The following is a 23,246-nucleotide window of genomic DNA, read 5'->3' as shown; positions in this document are numbered from 1 at the left end:
AGTCCTAAAGGCCCCAACGCGCGTTTCGCGTCTTGCTTCTTCCGGGGGAATGTATACATACATACATACATACATACATACATACATACATACATACATACACACTAGATGGTGGCCCGATTCTAACGTATCAGGTATTCTAGAATATGTAGGTAGCATATAGCACAGGTCACGTACTATATTGCACAGTCACGTAGTATATAACACAACCGACGTAGTATATAGCATAGCTACGTAGTATATAACACAGCCACGTAGTATATAACACAGCGCATGTAGTATATAGCACAGCCACATAGTATATAACACAGCCACGTAGTATATAACACAGCCACGTAGTGTATTGCACAGCCACGTAGTGTATTGCACAGCCACGTAGTGTATTGCACAGCCATGTAGTGTATTGCACGGCCACGTAGTGTATTGCACGGCCACGTAGTATATTGCACAGCCACGTAGTATATTGCACAGCCACGTTGTATATTGCACAGCCACGTAGTATATTGCACAGCCACGTAGTATATAACACAGAGACGTAGTATATAGCACTGCGCATGGAGTATATAACACAGGTTACGTAGTATAAAGCACAGCGATTTAGTATATTGCCCAGCTACATAGTGTATAGCACAGAGATGTAGTATATAACAGAGCCCACGCAGTATGTAACACAGCCCACATAGTATATAGCAATGTGGGAACTATATGCGTGGTAAAAAAAGAATTAAAATAAAAAATAAACATATTCTCACCTTCCAAAGGCCCCTTGAAGTCCTGGCGCCTGTGTGCAGTGCACACGGCAGCTTCCGGTCCCAGGGTTGCTATGCGCTTAGGACCTGTGATGACGTCGCGGTCACATGACCGTGACGTCATGGCAGGTCCTTCTCGCATAGCATCCTTGGCACCGGAACCTGCCACTTGCACTGCCGAGGGCAGCGGGCCACGTCGGAAGGTGAGAATAACCATTTTTTTTTTTATTATTATTTTTAACGTTAGATCTTTTTACTATTGATGCTGCATAGGCAGCATCAATAGTAAAAAGTTGTTCACACAGTTAATAGCAGCGTTATTACACCGCGGCATAACGCGGTCCGTTAACGCTGCCATTAACCCTGTATGAGCGGTGACTGGAGGGGAGTATGGACGGGACACTGAGTGCAGGGCAGTAAGCAGTGGCCATTTCGCTGCTGGACTGTGCCCATCGCTGATTGGTCGTGGGCGTTTTGCCAGGACCAATCAGCGATTTGGATTTCCATGACACAGAGGCCGCGACCAATGAATATCCGTGACAGACACAGACAGACATACGGAAGTGACCCTTAGACAATTATATATATAGATATATAATTGCCTAAGGGGTACTTCCGTCTGTCTGTCTGTAACTTCCGTAACGGAAATCCTGGGTCGCTGATTGGTCGCGGCTAGCCGGCCGCGACCAATCAGCGAGATTCGGGCTGGAGTTAAACACCGCTTCACTTTTTACTATTGATGCTGCCTATGCAGCATCAATAGTAAAAACATATAATGTTAAAAATCGTAATAAAAAGCAAAATATTATATTCTCACCTTCCGAAGTACGCCGCAGCCTTTCCGGCTCCTCGCGCTCCGGTCCCAAGAATGCATTGCGGCAATGACTCGAGATCACATAGCGGTCTCGCGAGACCGCTACATGATCACGGGTTATTGCCGAGAGGCATTACTGGGAGCGGAGCGTCGTGAGGAGCATCTGTTAAGGCCTCGACATGATGCGGGGGTCGACGGAAGGTGAGTATATAACTATTTTTTATTTTAATTTTTTTTTAACAGGGATATGATGCTCACATTGCTATAAACTACATGGCCTGTGTTATATACTGCGTGGCCTGTGTTACATACTGCATGGCCTGTGTTATATACTACGTGGGCTGTGCTATATGCTACGTGGCCTATGTTATATACTGTGTGGCCTGTGTTATATACTACGTGGGCTGTGCAATATAGTACATGGCTGTGTTATATACTACGTGGCCTGTGCAATATAGTACGTGGCTGTGTTAAATACTGCGTGGGCTGTGTTATATACTACGTAGCTCTGCTAAATACTACATGGCTGTGCTATATACTACGTGGCTGTGCTATATACTATGTGGGCTGTGCAATATACTACGTGGCTGTGCTATATACTACGTGGCTGTGCTATATACTACGTGGCTGTGCTATATACTACGTGGCTGTGCTATATACTACGTGGCTGTGCAATATACTAGGTGCCTGTGCTATATACTACATGGCTGTGTTATATACTGCATGGGCTGTGTTATACTGCGCGGGCTGTGCAATATACTACGTGGCCTGTGCTATATACTGCGTTGGCTGTGTTATATACTGCGTAGGCTGTGCAATATACTACGTGGCTATGCTATATACTACTTGGGCTGTGTTATATACTACGTGGCTGTGCATTCTAGAATACCCGATGCGTTCGAATCGGGCCACCATCCAGTTTGAAATAAGCATATAAGATTAAATGTACAGTTTGAATAAAATAATGTGTCATCACACCTAAAAAGCGGCCATTTGGTCACCGGTATCTGTGATACTGGTATGGGTGAGGTTGGAGAGGGAAGGAAGACAGAACAATACACAAAAGGTCTAATCGCTGCATCGTTCTTTTTGTCCAGGTACCTGTAAACATTTTGGGTTTGATTCCAAATTGTTGGGGTTTTTTTGGATTGGAAATTTGCTCTTAACTGTTGATGTAAAATGTAATTTATTCTTCTGTTGGCTTAAATATATAACGTTTGCATGGTCCATTTGGGCTGGACCATGGCTGGGGTTCACTTTGCGTTATGGTACAGGCATTCCCCTGGTCTTTTTTGGACAGGGGAGGAGTAGTAATACACTGCTTTTTGTATGCACTTAATTCTTCTAATGGTGTCATGTTTTTTGTGTTATTTAATAAAGATTCTCATAATTTCTCATTCTGAAGATGCATTTCTGGTTGGAATTTGTCTTCTTTGGTATTTTATTGGTTGCTTTGTATACATGCTGATTTAACACTCCTGGTTGGTGTTTTTAGTGTGCCTGCCTATTTCTCCAATACAGGATCTGACTCTTTAACTTCTTCAGAAGATTATTCTAAGCATGCTTTGTGATCTATACAGAGGTCATTGTGCGGGGATGAGGAGGAGGTGAGCTGTGACCATCAGCTATGGTGTTTGGCAGATCCTGTGTCATGTATTGTATATAGTGTATACATAGTGGTGTTATCGATCAATGCTATCCTGCCTGAGATGACTGCTGAAAGTGAATTCTACAGCAAATAATCTATCCTTCTAATTTTAGGCTCAGTGGCCAGAGTGAGATTTGTTTAATAAAGATAGTGAATATGGAAAATCGAAAAAATATTACTGAAGTTTTTTTGTTTTTTTTAAACATTACACATAGAAACTTGGTTGAAACATTAGGCCATTACCTGATCTCATTCCCTTTTAATTTGTTCTGTTTCTCTCCTTATCATCAGCTACCAAACCTGAAAGCACTTAGCTATTCACCAATGTCCAGTGCCTCAATATCCTGTGAGCGCCAGGTACTTGCCCCATTTTCTGAATCTAGCCTTGAAGATTTCCACCCTGTGACTCTTTTGGACACCCCACCTCTACTCCTTTCAGAGAATGAACTATACGCTGGAGAGGAGACCTGTGAACTCAGTTCAGTGACTAATCTGAATGGGATGGAGGACAGTGGAGGGGGTGGGACGGGTGTGAAGAAAAAACGGAAAAAAAAGGAGCAAGGGGAGGAAAAGGAGACTAAACCAAAGAAAAAGAAGGAACCCAAGAAAGAGAAAGTCAAAGAAACTAAGAAAGTAAAAGAGGCCAAGGAACCCAAGCAACCCAAGAACCCCAAGGAACCGAAAAAACCTAGAAAGCCAAAGGAGCCAAAACCTCCGAAAGAGAAGAAAGCAAATTCAGAAAGTGTTACGAAACCCAAATCTAAGAAAACAAGGTGGGCTTATTACTTAACTAATGTTTTCTAAGCTTAGAGTGTGTGACGTTTTCTGATTTACTACTGTAATTATACTGAACATGTAATGGCAGGATGATTTACTTGGGCTACACAATTCTGTTTGCCTACAGAAAAAATGTAGCCATGGTTTCCAAAATTTTTGCAGATGATGTTCTGTAACATTTGAGGTTTGGCTGCAGTTTGGAAAACTTTTTTTTTTTATTTTTTTTGGGTTAAAAAAGAGGCAAGGAAATTTTCCAATGCAGATGATTACCGAGATATTCTGTCCCCTACAAATACACACAGCCCCCAACATCTTCTGTTTAGAAAATCTTTACGCTGCACCCTCTTACTTATAATGTGTTTCCATAAGCAGGGATCTCTATACTAAATGTCGAGTAATTTACTAAAATTTTACAAAGCCCCCAAGATGTCATCCACTCATTATAATAAGTTTACTTGGTTTGTGATTCATGCCTATATACAGTGGTTTGCAAAAGTATTCACCCCATTTGGCTTTTACCTACCGTAATTTGTTACATTTACAACCGGTGCTTAAGTATTTTTGTAATCGGATTTGTGTGTGATGCATCAGCACTAAAAATTCTAATTTGGTGAAGTGAGAAAGGCATAAATTAAATTTATGCGATCAAATGCTGAAAAATTGGCATGTGTATATGTATTCACTAGTGGTGAGCGAACATGCTTGGATAAGGTGTTATCGATCATGCTCGGGTACTAACTAAGTGACTTCGTCCTATACAATTCTGCATAGTCAAATTTTTGATTTTGAAGTATTGTTGTCCTGTGGTGGATGTTTTGAGATCTCCTCACTTCATTGCTATTTACGTCCATCTGATATTTTTAAAGGTTTATTCCAGTGTGAGCAATTGATATGCACAGTGCTTAGCATAAGAAGTACACCCCGTTAGAAAAGTAAGATTTTAATCATTATCTCGCTGAACACAAGAACGATTTCCAAAATTTTCATAAAACTTTTTTTTTTTAGCGTAACAGTAAGGAGGGAGTCACACTACCGTATAAAACGGCCGAGTGCAATGCTATAAAACATTGCATAGAACTCTGCCCAGTGTTATTCTAAGGGGCAGCTCAGATCTGCAATTATTTTCTCATGCCAATTTAACAGCATGCTGCCATTTGCAGTGAGACTTTGCTCAAAAGTTGCAACCTTTTTGCGCAGCTTCACATTACGTTAAAAAAAAAATCTATTTTTTCAAAATTTTCTGGCGTAAAAGATTTGATGAATCGACCCCTTTGTGTTTTGACACCTTTCTATCATTTGCAGTATTAGCTTTTTCAGCAATTTGTGTGGCAGGAGCTGTTCTGTTCGATCAGACCACATAGTTTAGCCTGGTTCATTGGTAGTTCACAGCTGGGAACACCTCACAAGATCTGCTATTTGAGATGCTCTGACCCAGTCGTTTAGCTTTAACATTTTGGCGCTTGTCAAAGTCGCTCAGACTCTTTCGCTTGGTGTTTTTTTCCCCCGCATCAATTTGAGAACCAACTGTTCACTTGTTGCCTATTATACATATATTTTACAATTGTCATGTTTTTGCCATGTTTCCATTGCACCTGTTTTCATCAGTTTTAATATTGCTGATAGGTTTATCACTTCATGCTTTGATAATAATGTATTTTCAGAGTTCACTCATACCCCTGAGTAGAGGCTATTGGCCATAAGTGACATGTACGTGAATTTATGAAAACATTTTCCTCCGTTAGCTTCATTGGAATATATATACCAGGAGGAAATCTGAAGTGAGATTGCATGGCGAGTATCTGTGTCTAGACACTGACCATATGTCTTGACTCTTTGTGAGGTAGATTGTCATAAATCTTAACCGTAAGGCAGGAAATTACATGACTTGCATGTGCAAAACCGTTTCTGAGTATGGAGAACCACAAGGAACCTAGAAGCGTATTGCAAAACTGTGCAATTGAAAAGGGATAAGAGATTTTTTCACAATGTATAGTGTAAAAACAAATTTGCAAGACAATTATTTTACTTGTGCTATTTAATGTTGGTTAAACCTTTAGTTCTTTATTGTGGAATATGTGTATTCTTTTGTATTGTTTAATTACAGAGTTAATAAGCTGAGCAGACAGACAGACATCCTCCAAGAGTCATAGGATGTCGGGCCTGGGACTGTACGGTGTACATTGCCTATATGACTGTAATGAATAAGTCTTGTTTATTTCTGTACAGCAAAGAACAGGGACCAACCCCAGTGGAGAAAAAGAAGAAAGGGAAGAGGAAAGCAGAATTATGTGAAGATAGCTTGGAGGCAGAGTTCTCTATGTTAAACTCAGGCTCTCAGAGCACAGAGGAGTCGACAGAGTCTCTAGACAGTCAGGTATGTGGATATTGCTGTTCTCTCCAAGTATAAGGCTACTTTCACACTAGCGTCGTGCACTGCACGTCGCTATGTGACGTTGCAGAGCACCGACGCATACTGTGGAAGCGCCGCACAACGGGGGCAGCGGATGCAGTTTTTCAACGCATCCGCTGCCCCATTGTGATTTGCGGGCAGGAGGGGGCGGAGTTCCGGCCGCGCATGCGCGGTCGGAAATGCTGGACACGACGCACCAAAAAACGTTACATGCAACGTTTTTTGGTGGCGATGGTCCGATGCAAAACGACGCAACTGTCGCACGACGGTTGCGACGTGTGGCAATGCGTCGCTAATGCAAGTCAATGGAGAAAAACGCATCCTGCAAGCACTTTTGCAGGATGCATTTTTTCTACAAAACGACGCATAGCGACATGCAGTACACGACGCTAGTGTGAAAGTAGCCTAAGTGCTGCTCTTCTGCACCATGAATGTACACTTAATGTATGTACAACTATGTAGGATTTCATGCTTATTTCACATACCGTATATAAGGAGATAATGATAGTTTTTGTAAATATTTCTAGCAGACAAACGTACAAATACTAAGTTTTAGTAGAAAAGGTTGTGTCATTTTGACCAAGGACCAAATCGCATAGGAAACTAGATGGACAGTCAGGTCCCCGGTGGCTTCTCCTCGCCTACTTCCCTGGAGTGACATGTATAGGGAGAGACCAGTGAGTCCGTGGCAGTGGGCAGAGAGAAGGTCACCAGCTGACTTTAACATATCTTTTTTTTTTTTTTTTTTGAAACCCCGCAGACTTTCATAGTGAAGCATACATGGCTGATATCATAAAGCCAGTGTCTGATACATGCTACCTGTAGTTCGGGCAGTATGCATCCACTGTCAGCATCCCTGTAACCATGTCAGGTGAAGGATGGACCTTTAGCGAAAACTTTCCAAAGGTGTCTCTTTTTTGCAGGATAATGCACCAACCCATAAGTCTCATAATACTCTGAAAAGAAAGTCAAAGAAACCGGCTTTGAATGACTGATCATCTGCCACATTAGGACAACTATAAATCAATACACCAGTGCATCAATTTCTTTGTTGCTTTCAAAATGAACGGAGGGAAAAAAAATCTGTTCTGCTAATCAAAGGAATGTCACTTGTTTCGCACTGAAATACTTTTTTTTGTTTTTAAAATAAATTAAATTGTTCTATGAATTACTGCTATTAAAATGTACATTTTGGAACTGCGTGTGACAACCATGTATTGGGTTCATACTTGGCATTTTTAATATTGAAGCTACGTCACTGTGTATAGAGGAAAAGCTTTAACAAACATTCAGCAAATCTAGATTTGTACACAGAGGAATGGCACGTATGTCATAAATATATCGATTATTGACAGTAATGACCGGTCACATTTCAAATTCCGCAATAGATTGTCATCACTCAACATTCCAGTTTATTGTTTCTTTAATATGTTCGAAATTTGAGTTTCCCCACTGCCCCAACAGGTCATGTTTTCAGGATTTCCTTAGTATTGCACTGGTGATGGAGTTGTAAAGGCATCAGACATTGCCACAGGTTCTCTAGCCTGTACAGTGCTAAGGAATCCTGTAAACCTGATTTGTTGGGGTCATGAGGACTGGAGTTTGGGAAACCCTTTTATATATGCATGAACTTGTTTATTCGGTCTTACTGTGTTCTCACCCCCCGTAATATAGTCCTATAATACTTATGAATTGAATAGTCTGATTACTATGATTTATTTTTCGGTTGAAGTTTGCCCAAGGTTCAGCTGGTAGCCATGGTGGGTGGATGGGCTGACAGAGTGAGAGACAGGCTACGCTCATCCATGATATCCACGTGCTTTAATAGGGCATGTGGCATGGGATTTGGCTTTGGCGTAGCCCTTTCAATATAATGTGCACCTTTGAAGCACATATGTTGAGTGCAATCTGAAACACACCACATACTTTCACTTTCTCTATATTCCTTTTTATGTATATGCTATTTATGCTCCTGTTTACAGATCTAAAGAACTTTTGCGTACTTTAGAGTCACTAAGAAAATGCAAACTTTATCAAACTCTTGAGTTACAAAACATATTTATCATATTGACTGCTATCTACCAATTCCTTTATGGCAGAGTAAAGGATTTATCCCAAAATGTATCACTTATTTTTCATTGTTATTGTTTTTATACTTTTTTTTTTTTTTATCTCATTGCCAAATGAAGTGGTTTTCTTATGGTTTTATGTAAAATAACAATCTCCCTTCTGCTTAGAAGAGGAGGTCGGGTCGTCAGGTGAAACGAAGGAAGTATAATGAAGATCTTGATTTCAAAGTGGTGGATGATGATGGAGAAACTATCGCTGTGTTGGGAGCCGGGAGAGCATCTGCACTTTCTGCATCGACACTGGCATGGCAAGCCGAGGTCAGACTGCCTTCTTGTGTATATCCTAAAATCTGTATGGTGTTCTGTATTTGACCTGACAATAATCATAGACTTTATGCTGGAGGTACAATAATGCTTTAGAAAAGGTATGAAAAGTACATATTATGTATAAGGGTGCTTCTAATACTGTACAAAAAAAATTGCGCAATCAAGGAGAAAAAAGTTGCACAGAAGGAATGAATAGTTGCAGCAAATAAATATAAAAAATATGACATTTTATTGAAACAGAGAGACCACTGACAAGCATTAAAAATAATTAAAAGGTACAAGAATGTACAACCAAACTGGGTATGAATAAAATAATCCAAAAAGAATAAACTCCAAAAAAAACAGGCAAATGAGCAATAATAAACAAGTGTGAGGCTAAATGCAATACTCACATGAACAGATGTCAATAAAGTGAAATATATTGCAAGGAATGAATGAAAATAATTCTAAGACACTAATGAAAGCGAAGAAAAAGTGTGACACAAAAGACACATTATAGAAACCTGTCAACAAGTGAAAATATTACTAAAGTATATAATAATAATCTTTATTTTTATATAGCTCTAACATATTCCACAGCGCTTTACAGTTTGCACACATTAAATGAGGTGGATATAAATAGAAAAAAGTGTGACGCAAAATAAGGCTACTTTCACACTAGCGTCAGTACGGGTCCATCGCTATGCGTCAGGCCGACGTACCGACGCACGACGTGGGCAGCGGATGCAGTTTTTCAATGCATCCGCTGCCCAGTCTAAAGTCCGGGGAGGAGGGGGTGGAGTTCACTTGAACGTTTTTTCGCTACGACGGTCCGCCAAATACCGACGGATCCAGTGCACGACGGACGCGACGTGTGGCAAATCCGTCGTCAATACGAGTCTATGGGAAAAATACGCATCCTGCGGGCACATTTGCAGGATCCGTGTTTTCCCCAAAACGACGGATTGCGACGTACGTCACACGACGCAAGTGTGAAAGAGGCCTAAGGCACACCAAAGACCTGTAAGCATAGGAAACTTGCAAAATTCACACTAGCAATGAATAAATATGCATGGAAAGAGATCCCCACGAGTATCGCTACACAGCTGAAGCTTCGTCAGGGGTTTGGCTTTCTGTATTTTGTTGCAGTTTTCATCTTGATAGACCTACGGTCAACACAAACTATCAGATTTTTTTTTTTTATTGGAGTTTTTGTTACAGAGACTTTGATACGCACTATTTGGGCCCAATTCATCAAGACCGATGTTGTTAACACCGGTCTTCATAATAAAGCACAATGTATAACAAAATCCAGTGTGCATCTCGAATCAAGACCTCGGAAGAGTAAAGAGTATGTATGTAAGGTTACATCCTATTCACGTGGAAAATCTCAGATTGAGTGAACAAAGAGATAAAGGATGAAGCAGGAAAGAAAGAGGAAATAGGGCAAGAAAGGGAGGTGATCAAAATGCCTGGGTAAACAATTTGCAAAGGAGTCACTTGTCAACCAGGATGAGAAGGCCGGTGAAGACCTAAGCTCCGACCAAGGATTCTCAAGCCCCAATTCATTAAAACTGTTTTGTATGCCATGCAGAAATAAGATGTGCTGAAGTAATTAAGAGATGCACGCCACTTAAAGGAATCTTCTGTATCACCAGGTTTGTGCTACCTCATTTGAAAGCAGCATGATATAGATGCAGAGACCCTGATTCCAGTGATGTATCACTTAGTTTACTGGGTGCAGCAGTTTTCATAAAATCACAGTTTTCTCTGTATCACCCCGCTCATAGCTTTTTGTGTGCACTGTATATTGACAGGAAGCTGCTAATCAGTGGTGGGGTTGGGCTTACACAGAGCAGTTAACTACAAGTCACAAGACACCTAGTCTTGTAGTGATAATCTCCTGCTTATAACTACAGCACACAGCCTACTAAGTGACATATCACTGGAATCAGTCTCAGTTTTAGATTACATAGAAAAATGACCTGCTGACAGATTCACTTTAATTAATTTGGCACATATTATCAGTGGGGTACACCTCATCAGGAACTGGAGTAATGTTTCGGTCTGTAGAAATGCCACCACTTCCCATGAATTTGCTTAGGCCTCGTATCTATGCCCCACCTCAGCTATTCCCATTTTTGTAGAGCGTAAAAACTCCAAAAGCTGCAACATTTTACTCAACTTCGCAATGTTTTCTGGTATAAACGCTTTGATGTATTTGATTTTAATGTGATAAATATCGAGAAACAGCATATAGGGTGCCATGTCATGAACAAGCAAAATAGTTGAGAGTCCCGGACTAAAGCTGGAGTCACACCAGGGTATCACATCTGATGCGAGATGCTAATGACCCTCGGCTCCTGCTCTGCTGCTAACATGTTAGGCTACGTTCACATTTGCGGTGTGCGCCGCAGCGTCGCCGCCGCAACGCACAGCGCAAATGTGAACACATGCACAACGCTGCTTTTTGCGCCGCATGCGTCCTTTTTTCCATTGATTTTGGACGCAGCAAAAATGCAACTTGCTGCGTCCTCTGCGCCCCGACGCGGGCGCCGCAGGGACGCATGCGGCGCAAAAAGCAAGTGCACCGCATGTCCATGCGCCCCCATGTTAAATATAGGGGCGCATGATGCATGCGGCGCCGCTGCGGTGCCCGACGCTGCGGCGCTAGCCGCGAATGTGAACGTAGCCTTACTGTGCTCAGATCCTCTCGCACATCTGTGGAGGAGGCGGAGAAATTAATTTCTCCATCTCCTCCGCTGCCAGCATATGATGATATCCGAGTGCTGTGCTTTGTGTCACTTGCCGCCATAGATTATATGGGTGCGAGTGAGCCGAGTCTTGCTGACTCTCGCTGTCAATCTCAGCAAGCTGCGATTGTTCCCGCATTCCAATTCGGCATGAGAAAATAATCGCGGATGGGAGCTGCCCCATAGAGTAACACTGGGCCGAGTGCTATGTGATGTTTTATCACATAGCACTCTGCCGTGTTATACTGTTGTGTGCCCCGGCCTAAGGCCAGTAACCATTAGATGGTCATTAGCAAAATGCTCTAAATGTTTCTTGATGCATGTATGAAAGTAAGCGAAAAAAAGACTAAGGACCCAGTTCATCATTCGCATGTTTTGTTTTTTGTCTTTTGGTATTAGTTGATATTTTTTGCTCTAAATTTTTCAAGAATGTGTTTCTTGACTTTTGCGCAAAATCAGAATTTTTTTTTGCCTTTTAACCTGTTTTACGGCTTTTCAGTGCAAAATGTTGCAAAATTTGTAATACTTGTACATAAAATCACTCCAGGGAGAAAATGAAGTACATTTGTGCCCAAATTTTGCCATCCAAACTTCCACCTGATGAAGACGGGGTACCGTTGCAACGCGTTGTGGTTTACACCAGTATTTTTGTCCTGGCTTCATTTCAGCGCTCCTGTGTCCGTGCTTGTTTTTCCAAGCTTCAAATTTTGCCATCTGGCTCTATATTCTCTATTATTTCTTAACTATGGTAATTAAAGACATGAAAATTGTTGCTACGAGGCATTGCTGCTTTTTATAAAAATATTCAACATAATCAACAGTGTTGTAAGATTTATTCGAATGCCCACTGTGATCAAAATTTGTACCATCTATTGAAGTGAATTCTAAACCCTAACTTCAAAACAAGCAGTGATATTTACCATATACGCATATTCTTATCAACCAAACATACGAAGATCAGTTTTCATTTCCCTGTATGGAATAGTGTGATTGTATACCAAAAAAATGGAATTTTATGGACAAGAAGTTAATGGAAACAATAAAATTATGCCTTTTTTATGTATTGTAGGAGCCGCCTGAAGATGATGCCAACATAATTGAAAAAATCCTGTCCTCAAGAATAGTTCAGAAAGAGGTAAGCCACTATTGCAGGAAAGCATGAACCCCTTTAAAGGGGTTGTCCAATGAAAACAAATTATCAACAGTCCAAGGAATAGGTGATTACTTGTTGACCGGTGGGGGTCCAACCACTGGGACCAACACCAATTGGCACAACGGGGATCTTTTATCCTCAATAAAATGGAACAAATGCTCAACCAATACTCCATTTATTCCCTATCAGACTGCTGAGCATTGCATTCTACTTTTTCCAGCAGTTCCATAGAGCATGAATGGCACATGTTAGATAACCCCTTTAACGCATGCATGAATGCTTCAGGCCTGCAAACTAACAAAACTTCTGCTTTTGAAGAGGTGGTATCACTTGTTGATGAACAACTAATTGGTTGTTCACTGTTATCTTTGTTTGCGAGATGTGTTGGGGACATGATTTGGGTACAACTTAAGGCCCCGTCTCACATAGCGAGATCGCTAGCGAGATCGCTGCTGAGTCACAAGTTTTGTGACGCAACAGCGACCTCCATAGCGATCTCGCTATGTGTGACACGTACCAGCGATCAGGCCCCGGCTGCGAGATCGCTGGTCGTGTCGGAATGGCCTGGACCTTTTTTTGGTCGTTGAGGCCCCGCTGACATCGCTGAATCGGTGTGTGACACCGATCCAGCGATGTCTTCACTGGTAACCAGGGTAAACATCGGGTTACTAAGCGCAGGGCCGCGCTTAGTAACCCGATGTTTACCCTGGTTACCAGCGTAAATGTAAAAAAAAACAAACAGTACATACTCGCCTTTCGGTGTCCAGGTCCCTTGCCGTCTGCTTCCTGCTCTCACTGACTGCCGGCCGTACAGTGAGAAGTGAGAGCACAGCAGTGACGTCACCGCTGCGCTCTGCTCTCACTGTACGGCGGCTCAGTCAGAGCAGGAAGCAGACGGCAAGGGACCTGGACACCGAAAGGCGAGTATGTACTGTTTGTTTTTTTTTACATTTACGCTGGTAACCAGGGTAAACATCGGGTTACTAAGCGCGGCCCTGCGCTTAGTAACCCGATGTTTACCCTGGTTACCCGGGTGCTGCAGGGGGACTTCGGCATCGTTGAAGACAGTTTCAACGATGCCGAAGTCGTTCCCCTGATCGTTGGTCGCTGGAGAGAGCGGTCTGTGTGACAGCTCCCCAGCGACCACACAGCGACTTACCAACGATCACGGCCAGGTCATATCGCTGGTCGTGATCGTTGGTAAATCGCTTAGTGAGACGGGGCCTTTACTATTAGAAAGGTATGACGGGTCCTCCTGCACTTGTTAGTGCAACTCGCAGACTGCATAGCTTTCCTGGCTCACATGACCAGACCAGTCCATCAGTCTCCTCCAATTGAAAAGCAGCTTTCCCTTGTGAAGTTTTATTTGTTTATTTTTTTTTAAAATTGGAGCGGGCAGATGGACAGGTCTGGTCACATGTTACTCTACCAGCAGCCATTGTATGGATAGGAGAGCTGTGCAGTCTGTGAAAAAAATCTGCACTAACAAGTACAGGCAGAGAACCGGTAATACTTATGTGATACATGTACACAAAATCATGTCCCCAACAAATCTGTTAAAAGACCACCCCTTTAAGGGTATTTGGTTAGCAGCACGTGACTTCTACTTGCCCTCTTAATTACTATGGAATTAGTAATGGTGTTCTTAGTTTTCTACACACTGCTGCTGCATTTTGTCTAGTTTTTGTTAAATAATAAATATAATTTGTCTTATTTACCTAATTTTATGACATTTTAGGACTTTTTTTTAATTAAATTACAGAATCTGCCATCAGAATTTCACCCCCAAACTTTTTATATGAGCATGTTGCTCTTTCAAAGACAAGTCCAGCAATACCTTTACATAGCCAGTCTCTTCCTCCATTAGTGAGCAGTCCGCATTTGAATTGATATGCTAATGGACTATGGTAGATCTGAGGCATCTGTCACTCCAACTCTAGTGCTTGCCCAGCGCCACCTCCTCCTGCTTAGCTGACTGTCTCAATGCTGTGTGACTTTAGGCAAAGAAGCCGTCAGTCATGTAGGAGGAGGCGAGGAATAAAGCTAGGTTGACAGATGCTTTATATCTACCATAGCCATTTGCCTATAATTATGAATGCTGACTTCTCAGTAATGGAGGAACAGGCTGGTCTTGTAAAGGTAATGCTGGATTTGACTTTGAAAGATACATGCACCTATACGTAGTTTAATGGGTGAAATCCTGCTGACAAATTCCCTTTAAAATACTTCCTGCTATGTAAAATCATACTTTTCAAACAGGGTTGTGTTGTTTTTTTCCATGACTGAATATATTTATCTCTGGGAAACATTTTTTTCTCCTTCGCCTCTTTGGGGGACACAGACCGTGGGTGTTATGCTGCTTGCCACTAGGAGGACACTAAGTGATACAAAGAAAGGTAGCTCTTCCCCTGCAGTATACGCCCTCCTGCTGGCTCTCAGCTAACCAGTTCCTGCTTAGTGTCTGTAGGAGGCACTTGGGTCTGTTTTCAGACCCCAACATTTTTTATTTTCATTTTCTGTAAATTTTTATTTTTTAATTAACGGAGTGAAGGGGGCGACGGATTCCTTTCTAGGGTCCGCTCTCCCCCGAACCATCAACAGGCAAGCACGGCGAGTATACCTCCCCGTACCTTTCCTGCGACGACTGGGGCACGCCTAATCTACGCTAGGGCGACGGTTCCTATACGGTCCCAATCTCCCCCCTGTAAGATGGCGAGCACATAGAGTATACCTCTTATGAGCGTCTCCCGGGCTCCTCCGCAATCAAGCCCTCACCTGTTGGCGTCATGTAGTCCCCACAGTAGCAGTAAGTCCCCTGCGGCAGGCACATATGAAGATGGACAGAGACTCTCCATCCCCCGGCAAAGGGAGGATCGATTGAGCTTATTCCCTCGCAATAGAGGGTGCATCTCTGCTCGGTGGTGGTGAGTAGTTTCTTTCCTCACGCTGCCTGCGTGGAAGGTGCGGTCCTGGTCCCTGGGGAGAGGTGCCGCTGGCTGGGCGCCAGCGGCAATCATTGGCGCTACGTCACGGCCCGCCGACGCGCTCCACCGGCAGGCTCCATAAATTTAGTCCCCGGCTTTTTCAGCCGGACTAGGCCGCAGTTGAAATCCCCGCCAACGGCCGGAACCCCACCCAGCTCACTTCAGGGGCGACGGTTCCTTCACGGTTCCGATCTCCCCACACCAGCAGCAGGCGACCACATGGAGTGTCGCCTCCATGTACCCTCTCCTGGAACCAGGCCTAATGCCGGACAACTGTCCCTGTCCACTCGGGGGCTGAACTCCGTGGATGTACAGAGGCCCCTCTCTATGGCGTCCGAGCAGCCCCCACTGTCCCACCACTGTGAAAGCGGATGACATAAGGAGGCGGACGGTTCCTCTCCACCTCCCTAACAAAGGGATCATGGATTGAGGTTTACCCCGCTATCCCTGCACCGTCCACGCTGCAATACCCGACATCCGTGGCGGCTCCATGCCGGGACGCGCACCGATGGTGAGTGGATCCTGCCAGCGATGGGCCCCTGCAGTGGGATATTCACAGGCAGTCTCAGGCTTCCCTGTGGCCCACCTCACTGAGGTAACGCTCCGGCTGGCTGCAAAAATTTAGCCCCAGATTTCGGCCGATGTGTAGGCCGCACCCCGGAAGCGCACTATGGCACCCTAAGGCGGCTCTGCCCATTTTCCTGGCGCTTTTGTCTGGCACAGAACCGCTCTAGACTACGCAGTGTACCTCATAGGGAGACTAAACTCCCTCATAGAGCATTTGCCATCCAGTCTGGATATGCGATTCACTGGATAGAAGCCTCTACGTGGGATGCCATGCCTCGTCTGATTTTTAAGGGCGACGGACCCTTTAAAGGGCACTGATCTCCCCACGCCAGTCAACATGTCCACCCGGAGACCTGAACTGTGGATGCACAGAGGCACCCTTTTCGGGCGTCTGAGCACCCCCCCCCCCCCTCTGCATCACCACTATTTAAAAGAAGATGCAAGAAGGCGGACGATCCCTTTCCACTTCCCTGTTAAGAGGATGGTGGATCGAGGGTTCGTAATTTTTAACTCTGCACCGTCAAAAGAGAGCGGCGATGGCAAGAGACTATGACCTGCTGGATGCAGCCGCGCATTCTGCCACTTGGTAGATTAACTGGGTACAATCTCCTGTGGTTTACCTACCAGTATCCCTGCCCGATGTGTCATCAATTGAAAATGCCACAGTCTGTCTGATAGCAAATCTGGTTCATTCCGTTTTGCTGCTTCGGGTCCAGCGCTCTACCCTCCCTAGCCGCCGCATGGATTACTAGAGCAATGGTCTCCTGGCTGGAGACCTTAACAACTTTGATTCAGTAACCCTTTCCTGAAGACAGTATCACTGGTCAATCAAATCTTTTGAGCGGGAGACTAACAAAGGATCGTACGTTCCTACAGCCCCGACCAGCAGTGGAAGGGTTGTCCAGGACAATCTAGATCTAAGGGATCTTGATTCCAAAAAGGGGAACGAGAAGTAGGACCGATCCTGGACCTCAAACTTCTAACAACCTTTCACAAGGTTCTCCTTCTTCGAATGGAGTTCCTCCGCTCAGCCATTACTTAAAAAAAAAAAAAAAAAGTGGAGTTTCTGGCATCCATTGACATTCGGGATGCTTACCCTCTTCAAAAATCCCTTCGCTTTTCCATTGGTGAGCAGCATTTTCAATTCACGACCTTGTCTTCGGCCTTGCTACCGCACCCAGAGTGTTCGCAAGGTGGCTGTCATATTCCTCTTGCACCTAGAGGCGTGGTCGTCCTGCCCTGTTTGGCCGACTAAATATAAATTCACCGCACTCTCACAGGGAATATAATGCAGAATCTTTACAAATTTATTCAATATGTTCTGGGAGCATAACAGAATATTTTAACAAAGCGACAAGAGACGTTTCGGCTCCGCCGGAGCCATTATCATGCTCGCTTGTTCAGGTAGATAGAAGATATAGGGAGAATAGGGATAAGGATCCCGGTGATGCTATGGTTACGTGGTGCCCAGGCGTAGTAGCGCAAATTAAGAATCGCTGAGGATCTGTGTAAGTAGCGTGGATAGCGACGCTCCCGCGTCTAGCTGCGGTGGAGAACATATTGAATACATTTGTAAAGATTCTGCATTATATTCCCTGTGAGAGTGCGGTGAATTTATATTTAGCTATTTACGTGACCATTTGGTCCGTTACACCTGCACCCCAAACCTTGGACAGAGTGCACGCTATATCTATTACTGTTTGGCCGACTGTCTAGCCGCCCTTCCAAGACTATGCAAAGTAGTCTATATCACTTGCGATACCCTCTCACCTGGGCTGGCGGCTAGACTTAGACAACTTCTCATTTCCAGCCCAGCAGATATCCTTTTTGACGATGATCCGGTACTCTTCCAGAAGGATGGTGATTCTCTCTCCAGACAAGGTCATGAACCTTCAACAGGGAGCTCGCGCACTTGATCACTCATCCCCTCATTTCATTCGTTTTGCTGGGAGGGTTCTGAGGAAAAATGGTGACGACAATGGAAGCAGTTTCCTTCACTCAGCTCGTTTTCAGCAAGTCAAACAGACTTTCAGACGATAGTCTCTGAGCTTCTTCTTCATCCAGGGCCTTTCTCCAGGTTCAATGGTTTCTAGTAACTACCAATGCCAGTCTTCTCCCGATCATTGCTCTGGAGATCCGAACGGTAGTCCTACAGTAGATCCACTGCCTTATGGCGGGTCAACCCATCTGAATTCAATTGGACAATGCCACGGCTGTGCCATACGTCAATCATCTAGCAGGTACCCACGTTCAGGCGCCATGGCCGAGGTACCTCACATTCTCAGAAGGGCCGAGATCTATCACTCTGTGATCTCGGCAGTACATATCCCAGGAGTATAACTCTGGGCGGCGAACATATTCAGCCGTCAGTGTTTCGCCTCAAGTGAGTGGGAATTTCACCCGGAAGTCTTCCATCAGACCTGCCTTCACTGGAGCTCTCCAGTTGTAGTTTGGATGGCATTCAGACTGATCGCCTGTGTACTCGAGTTCTTGGTTCGGCCTCGGGATCCAAGAGCCATTGCACTGCATGCTCTGGTTTTTCCGTGATGCCAGTTTCCACAACTCCCCTTCCACTACTTCCAAAAGCTTTTCAGACACAGAAAGGGCCCCAGTGATCCTCGGAAATCCGCACTGTGCACGTCAGTTTGTTTGCTTGCGGAGCTGGTAGCTTTCTGCCTTTCTGCAACAAAACTGCAAGTAGGGACCTTCTCGCAGGAAGTTTTCACATTTAGTTCTTCCCTGTCTTCCCTATCGCATACCGTTAGATCATTGGGACCTTAACCCCTTCATGACCGTGGGATTTTTCGTTTTTCCGTTTTCGTTTTTCACTCCCCTCCTTCCCAGAGCCATAACTTTTTTATTTTTCCGTCAATTTGGCCATGTGAGGGCTTATTTTTTGCGGGACGAGTTGTACTTTTGAATGACACCATTGGTTTTACCATGGCATGTACTAGAAAACGGGAAAAAAATTCCAAGTGCGGTGAAATTGCAAAAAAAGTGCAGTCCCACACTTGTTTTTTGTTTGTTTTTTTTTGCTAGGTTCACTAAATGCTAAAACTGACCTGCCATTATGATTCTCCAGGTCAGTACGAGTTCATAGACACCTAACATGACTAGGTTATTTTTCACCTAAGTGGTGAAAAAAAATTCCAAACTTTGCAAAAAAATAAATAAATAAAATTGCGCCATTTTCCGATACTCGTAGCGTCTCCATTTTTCATGATCTGGGGTCGATTGAGGGCTTATTTTTTGCGTGCCGAGACGGCATTTTTAATGATACCAATTCGGTGCAGATGCGTTCTTTTGATCGCCCGTTATTGCATTTTAATCGTGGCGCTCACAGCCACCGGCGATCAGTAACCATAGAGGTCTCAAGGACCTCTATGGTTACAATATACAAGTATCACCGACCCCCGATCATGTGACAGGGGTCGGCGATGCGCTCATTTCCGGCCGCCCGGCCGGATGCAGTAGTTAAATGCCGCTGTCTGCGTTTGACAGCGGCATTTAACTAGTTAATAGCGGCGGGTGATCGCGATTTCACCCGCCGCTATTGCGCGCACATGTCAGCTGTAAAAAACAGCTGACATGTCGCGACTTTGATGTGCGCTCACCGCCGGAACGCACATCAAAGCAGGGGACCCGACATCGGACGGTATAGTACGTCCGATGTCGGGAAGGGGTTAATGGTCCTAGGAGTCTTACAGTTGACTCCTTTTTTGATCCGGACAGACATTACTATTAGGGAAGGTCGTCCCTTTTTTCTCGGCGATATCCTCATCCTGATGAGTCTTCGGTGCTAACGGGTCCTTTCAGACTTTTTTCCCTTATTTCCTTCAAGGCAAGGTTGTCCTCAGGCCATCCCCGTCCCTTGTTACCAAGGAAGTATTGTATTACCTCTGTTATGAGGGCATAGTTCTTCCCTCATCTCTTTCGGTACCAGTCCACAAAATGGAATGAGTTCCCCATATTCCGGACGAAGTGAGTGAGTGCTCTGAGTAGGTACGTCTCAAGGATGGCGTCCTTCCGAAGGTTGGACACTGTATCTTGGGCTTCCTGACGGTAAGAGGAAGGCTTCCTGACGTTTACAGGAAGGGTTTAGCCGTCTTCATCGGCCATTTAGCCTGGTGGATTCCTTTCACCATCCAGGAGTCCTTCTGTGTTAGATGTCAGCCTATCTCCCTGTCTATCGTGGGTTCTAGGCACCAGGCTTCAACAAGACACGCCTGCAAGCTTGCGGATTCGTCCAGTCCGCATGCATTCTTGAAGCACTATAATTCCCACACTTCCACAGATGGAAGTCTGGGCAGGCGGACTGCAGGCCGCGGTGGCGCACTTGTAAGTAGCGGTTACACATGGCCTGATCTGATGTTGTTCCCACCCAGGGACTGCTTTGGGACATCCCACGGTCTGTGTGCCCCAATGAGGCGAAGGAGAAAGAGGGATTTTTGTGTACTCACCGTAAAATCCTTTTCTCCGAGCCAATCATTGGGGGACACAGCTCCCACCCTGGTATTAGCTTATGCTTGGTTTATAATCTGATATGCGATACTCTCATATATAATATGACATGCTGTACGCTCATATGTTGTTATTGATCTCCTACTGCTTTTACACCGAACTGGCTAGCTGAGAGCCAGCAGGAGGGTGTATACTGCAGGGGAGGAGCTAACTTTTCTTTGTATCACTTAGTGTCCTCCTAGTGGCAAGCAGCATAACACCCACGGTCTGTGTCCCCCAATGATTGGCTCTGAGAAAAGGATTGTACGGTGAGTACACAAAAATCCCTCTTTTTTCCTTACTGAGTATTATTTTTTATTTTACAGGGTAAAATAGTCCCCATCTTCATCACTCGTCACTTGTAGAGGTTATCTGAGTCTGCTAGGACCCAGCAAGCCTGCTATGCTTAACAAACACCCAGGGATCATGTGATCATTAGGTCCTGTAAAAGCATTGTTAGTGCTGATGCTTCCATTCACAGCATGGTGATCATTGGGCACTATATAAGGAGTGAAAAAGAACAGAAACGTGGTAATAAATCACTTCTGTCTTCTCCACAGGGGGTCTTCGACTACCTCTGACAGCCAAGGACCAAGATTACACTTACAGCGCTTGGTCATTTTCAGGTTAAATTGGCTTAAAGGGAAATTCCCATCTCCCAAGATCCTATTCCAATATGTGTTAGGTGTAATAAGAATAATATTGGCAAATTCCTCCAATTAGAAATGTATAGTTTTTCTGATTCACTATGTCTCTTTCCTCATGTACAGGCATTGCAGGACCTTAGGTAGCCATGGTTACGTCCACTTATTTAGTGAGTTTGCTAGTTGCTAGTGGTCATAACCATGAATACTTAAGGATCTGCAATGCCTGCACATGAGGAAAGAGACATAGCGAATCAGAAGAACTATACTACATTTCAAATTGGAGGTATTTACCATTATTATTATTTTTACACCTACTAGCTATTGGGATAGCATCTTGCAGATGGGACTACCCTTTAACGACCACCGATAGGCATTAAAACTGCAGCCGTTAAGGGGCTTTGGTCCCGCATTGTCGTTTTAAAACTGCGATCAGGAATGAGGGTATATCTTCCCCCAGTGTCAGAAAATGACACGATCAGGCCGTTTTTTTCTGGTCCCCGATCACGTGATTACGATTATTGAGTAAATATCGGCAATCACATAAAAAAAAGGTGTGCCCAATATTAAGAACATTTCTCTCTCTTCTTACATGATAAACATGTCATAGGAGAGAGAAATAAGATCCTCAAGCCATCCCTCCAGCTCTGTCCCCAACCCTCCACCAATACTTCCTGGAAAAAAAATGACGGGCACATGCACAGGGCGCCCACCGAGACCTGCCGGCCGTGATCATTTTGATCACTGTGATAGGTTCTATCACAGTGATCAAAAGCCAATAATTGATATGTCATCCCTTTAGTCACAATACATTTTTTTTATTTCTTTCATTATTTGCCATTAGGGTTAGGGCTGAGGTTAGGCTAGAGTTTGGGTTGGGCTAGGGTTAGGTTGGGTTAGGGTTTTTTGCACAAGTGCTCACTACTTGAGTTTGTATCTGGGTCGCTCGAGCACCTGCTATACTTTGGTGCATATCCAAGCACCCTGATGCAAACTCGAGTAGCGAGCACTTTATCTCAACACTAATGACACATGGCACAACAGGGGCTCTCCAAACGCGACATGGCGTTCGCTCTCGATTCCAGCCATTTTCTCCTACGTATCATTGGGGGACACAGGACGAATGGGTGTTATGCTGCTGCCACCAGGAGGACACTAAGTTAAACACACACAAAAGATTAACTCCTCCCCTGCAGTATACACCCACAGGCTGGACAATCCAGAGCCAGTTCTTACTTAGTGTCTCAGGAGGCACTTGGGTCCTCAGGACCCCACCAATTTTCCTTTTTGATTTAACGGAGAGAAGGGAGCGACAGGCAATTTTTGTCAGCACTGATCTCTCCCGCACCAACAACGGGCAAGTACATGGAGCGTTCCTCCTGTATCCTTTCCCGCGACGATGGATGCCAGCCCTGGCTCACCTTTTCAGTGTGGCGACGGTTCCCTAGCGTTCCGATCTCCCTCCCTCCCTCTCAGGCGACCATGGGGACTAATCATCCACCTAAGTCTCCTGGAGCCAGGGCACAGCCGGACAGATTGACAGGGCGTCCGCGCAGCCGTCCACTGCATCACCACTGAACATAGCGGTTGACACATGGCGGCAGTAGCTCTCCACCCTCTCCCTATCTAGGTGAAGGCGGATAGAGCAGCGGTCCCATCGCACAAGGTAAGTGCGGGGACCGACGAGCTGGCAGCAGGGGGTCTCCTTCCTCTCTTCTATGGCGGCTCTGCAGCCGCGGGGCAGAGTGCGGCTCTGGGGCAGCGGGCGGCCCTGCAGCCGCGGGACAGCGGGCGGCTCTGCAGCCGCGGAGCAGCGTGCGGCTCGGCAGCCGCTGGGCAGCGTTATACCTCTGAGAGGGCTCGGCGGCTCCC

General features: G+C 44.7%; 1 protein-coding gene across 5 annotated transcripts in view; it reads left to right on the top strand.

Moving 5' to 3' along the window:
• CHD6 (chromodomain helicase DNA binding protein 6) overlaps nt 1-23,246 on the top strand; it is a 229,436-nt gene that overhangs the window by 62,576 nt on the left and 143,614 nt on the right. For 4 of the 5 annotated variants that reach the window (XM_077251925.1, XM_077251921.1, XM_077251922.1 and 1 more), the window contains exons 3-6: nt 3,503-3,984; nt 6,215-6,362; nt 8,636-8,785; nt 12,596-12,661. In XM_077251925.1, coding sequence (XP_077108040.1) covers nt 3,503-3,984; nt 6,215-6,362; nt 8,636-8,785; nt 12,596-12,661 — 846 coding nt within the window. The remainder of the gene's footprint in view (nt 1-3,502; nt 3,985-6,214; nt 6,363-8,635; nt 8,786-12,595; nt 12,662-23,246) is intronic. The other variant, XM_077251924.1, reaches the window with a different exon arrangement.

The sequence above is a fragment of the Ranitomeya variabilis genome, chromosome 4 (assembly GCF_051348905.1).
Source record: "Ranitomeya variabilis isolate aRanVar5 chromosome 4, aRanVar5.hap1, whole genome shotgun sequence".
Lineage (NCBI taxonomy): Eukaryota > Metazoa > Chordata > Amphibia > Anura > Dendrobatidae > Ranitomeya > Ranitomeya variabilis.
This window is presented reverse-complemented; position numbering and strand designations above follow the sequence as displayed.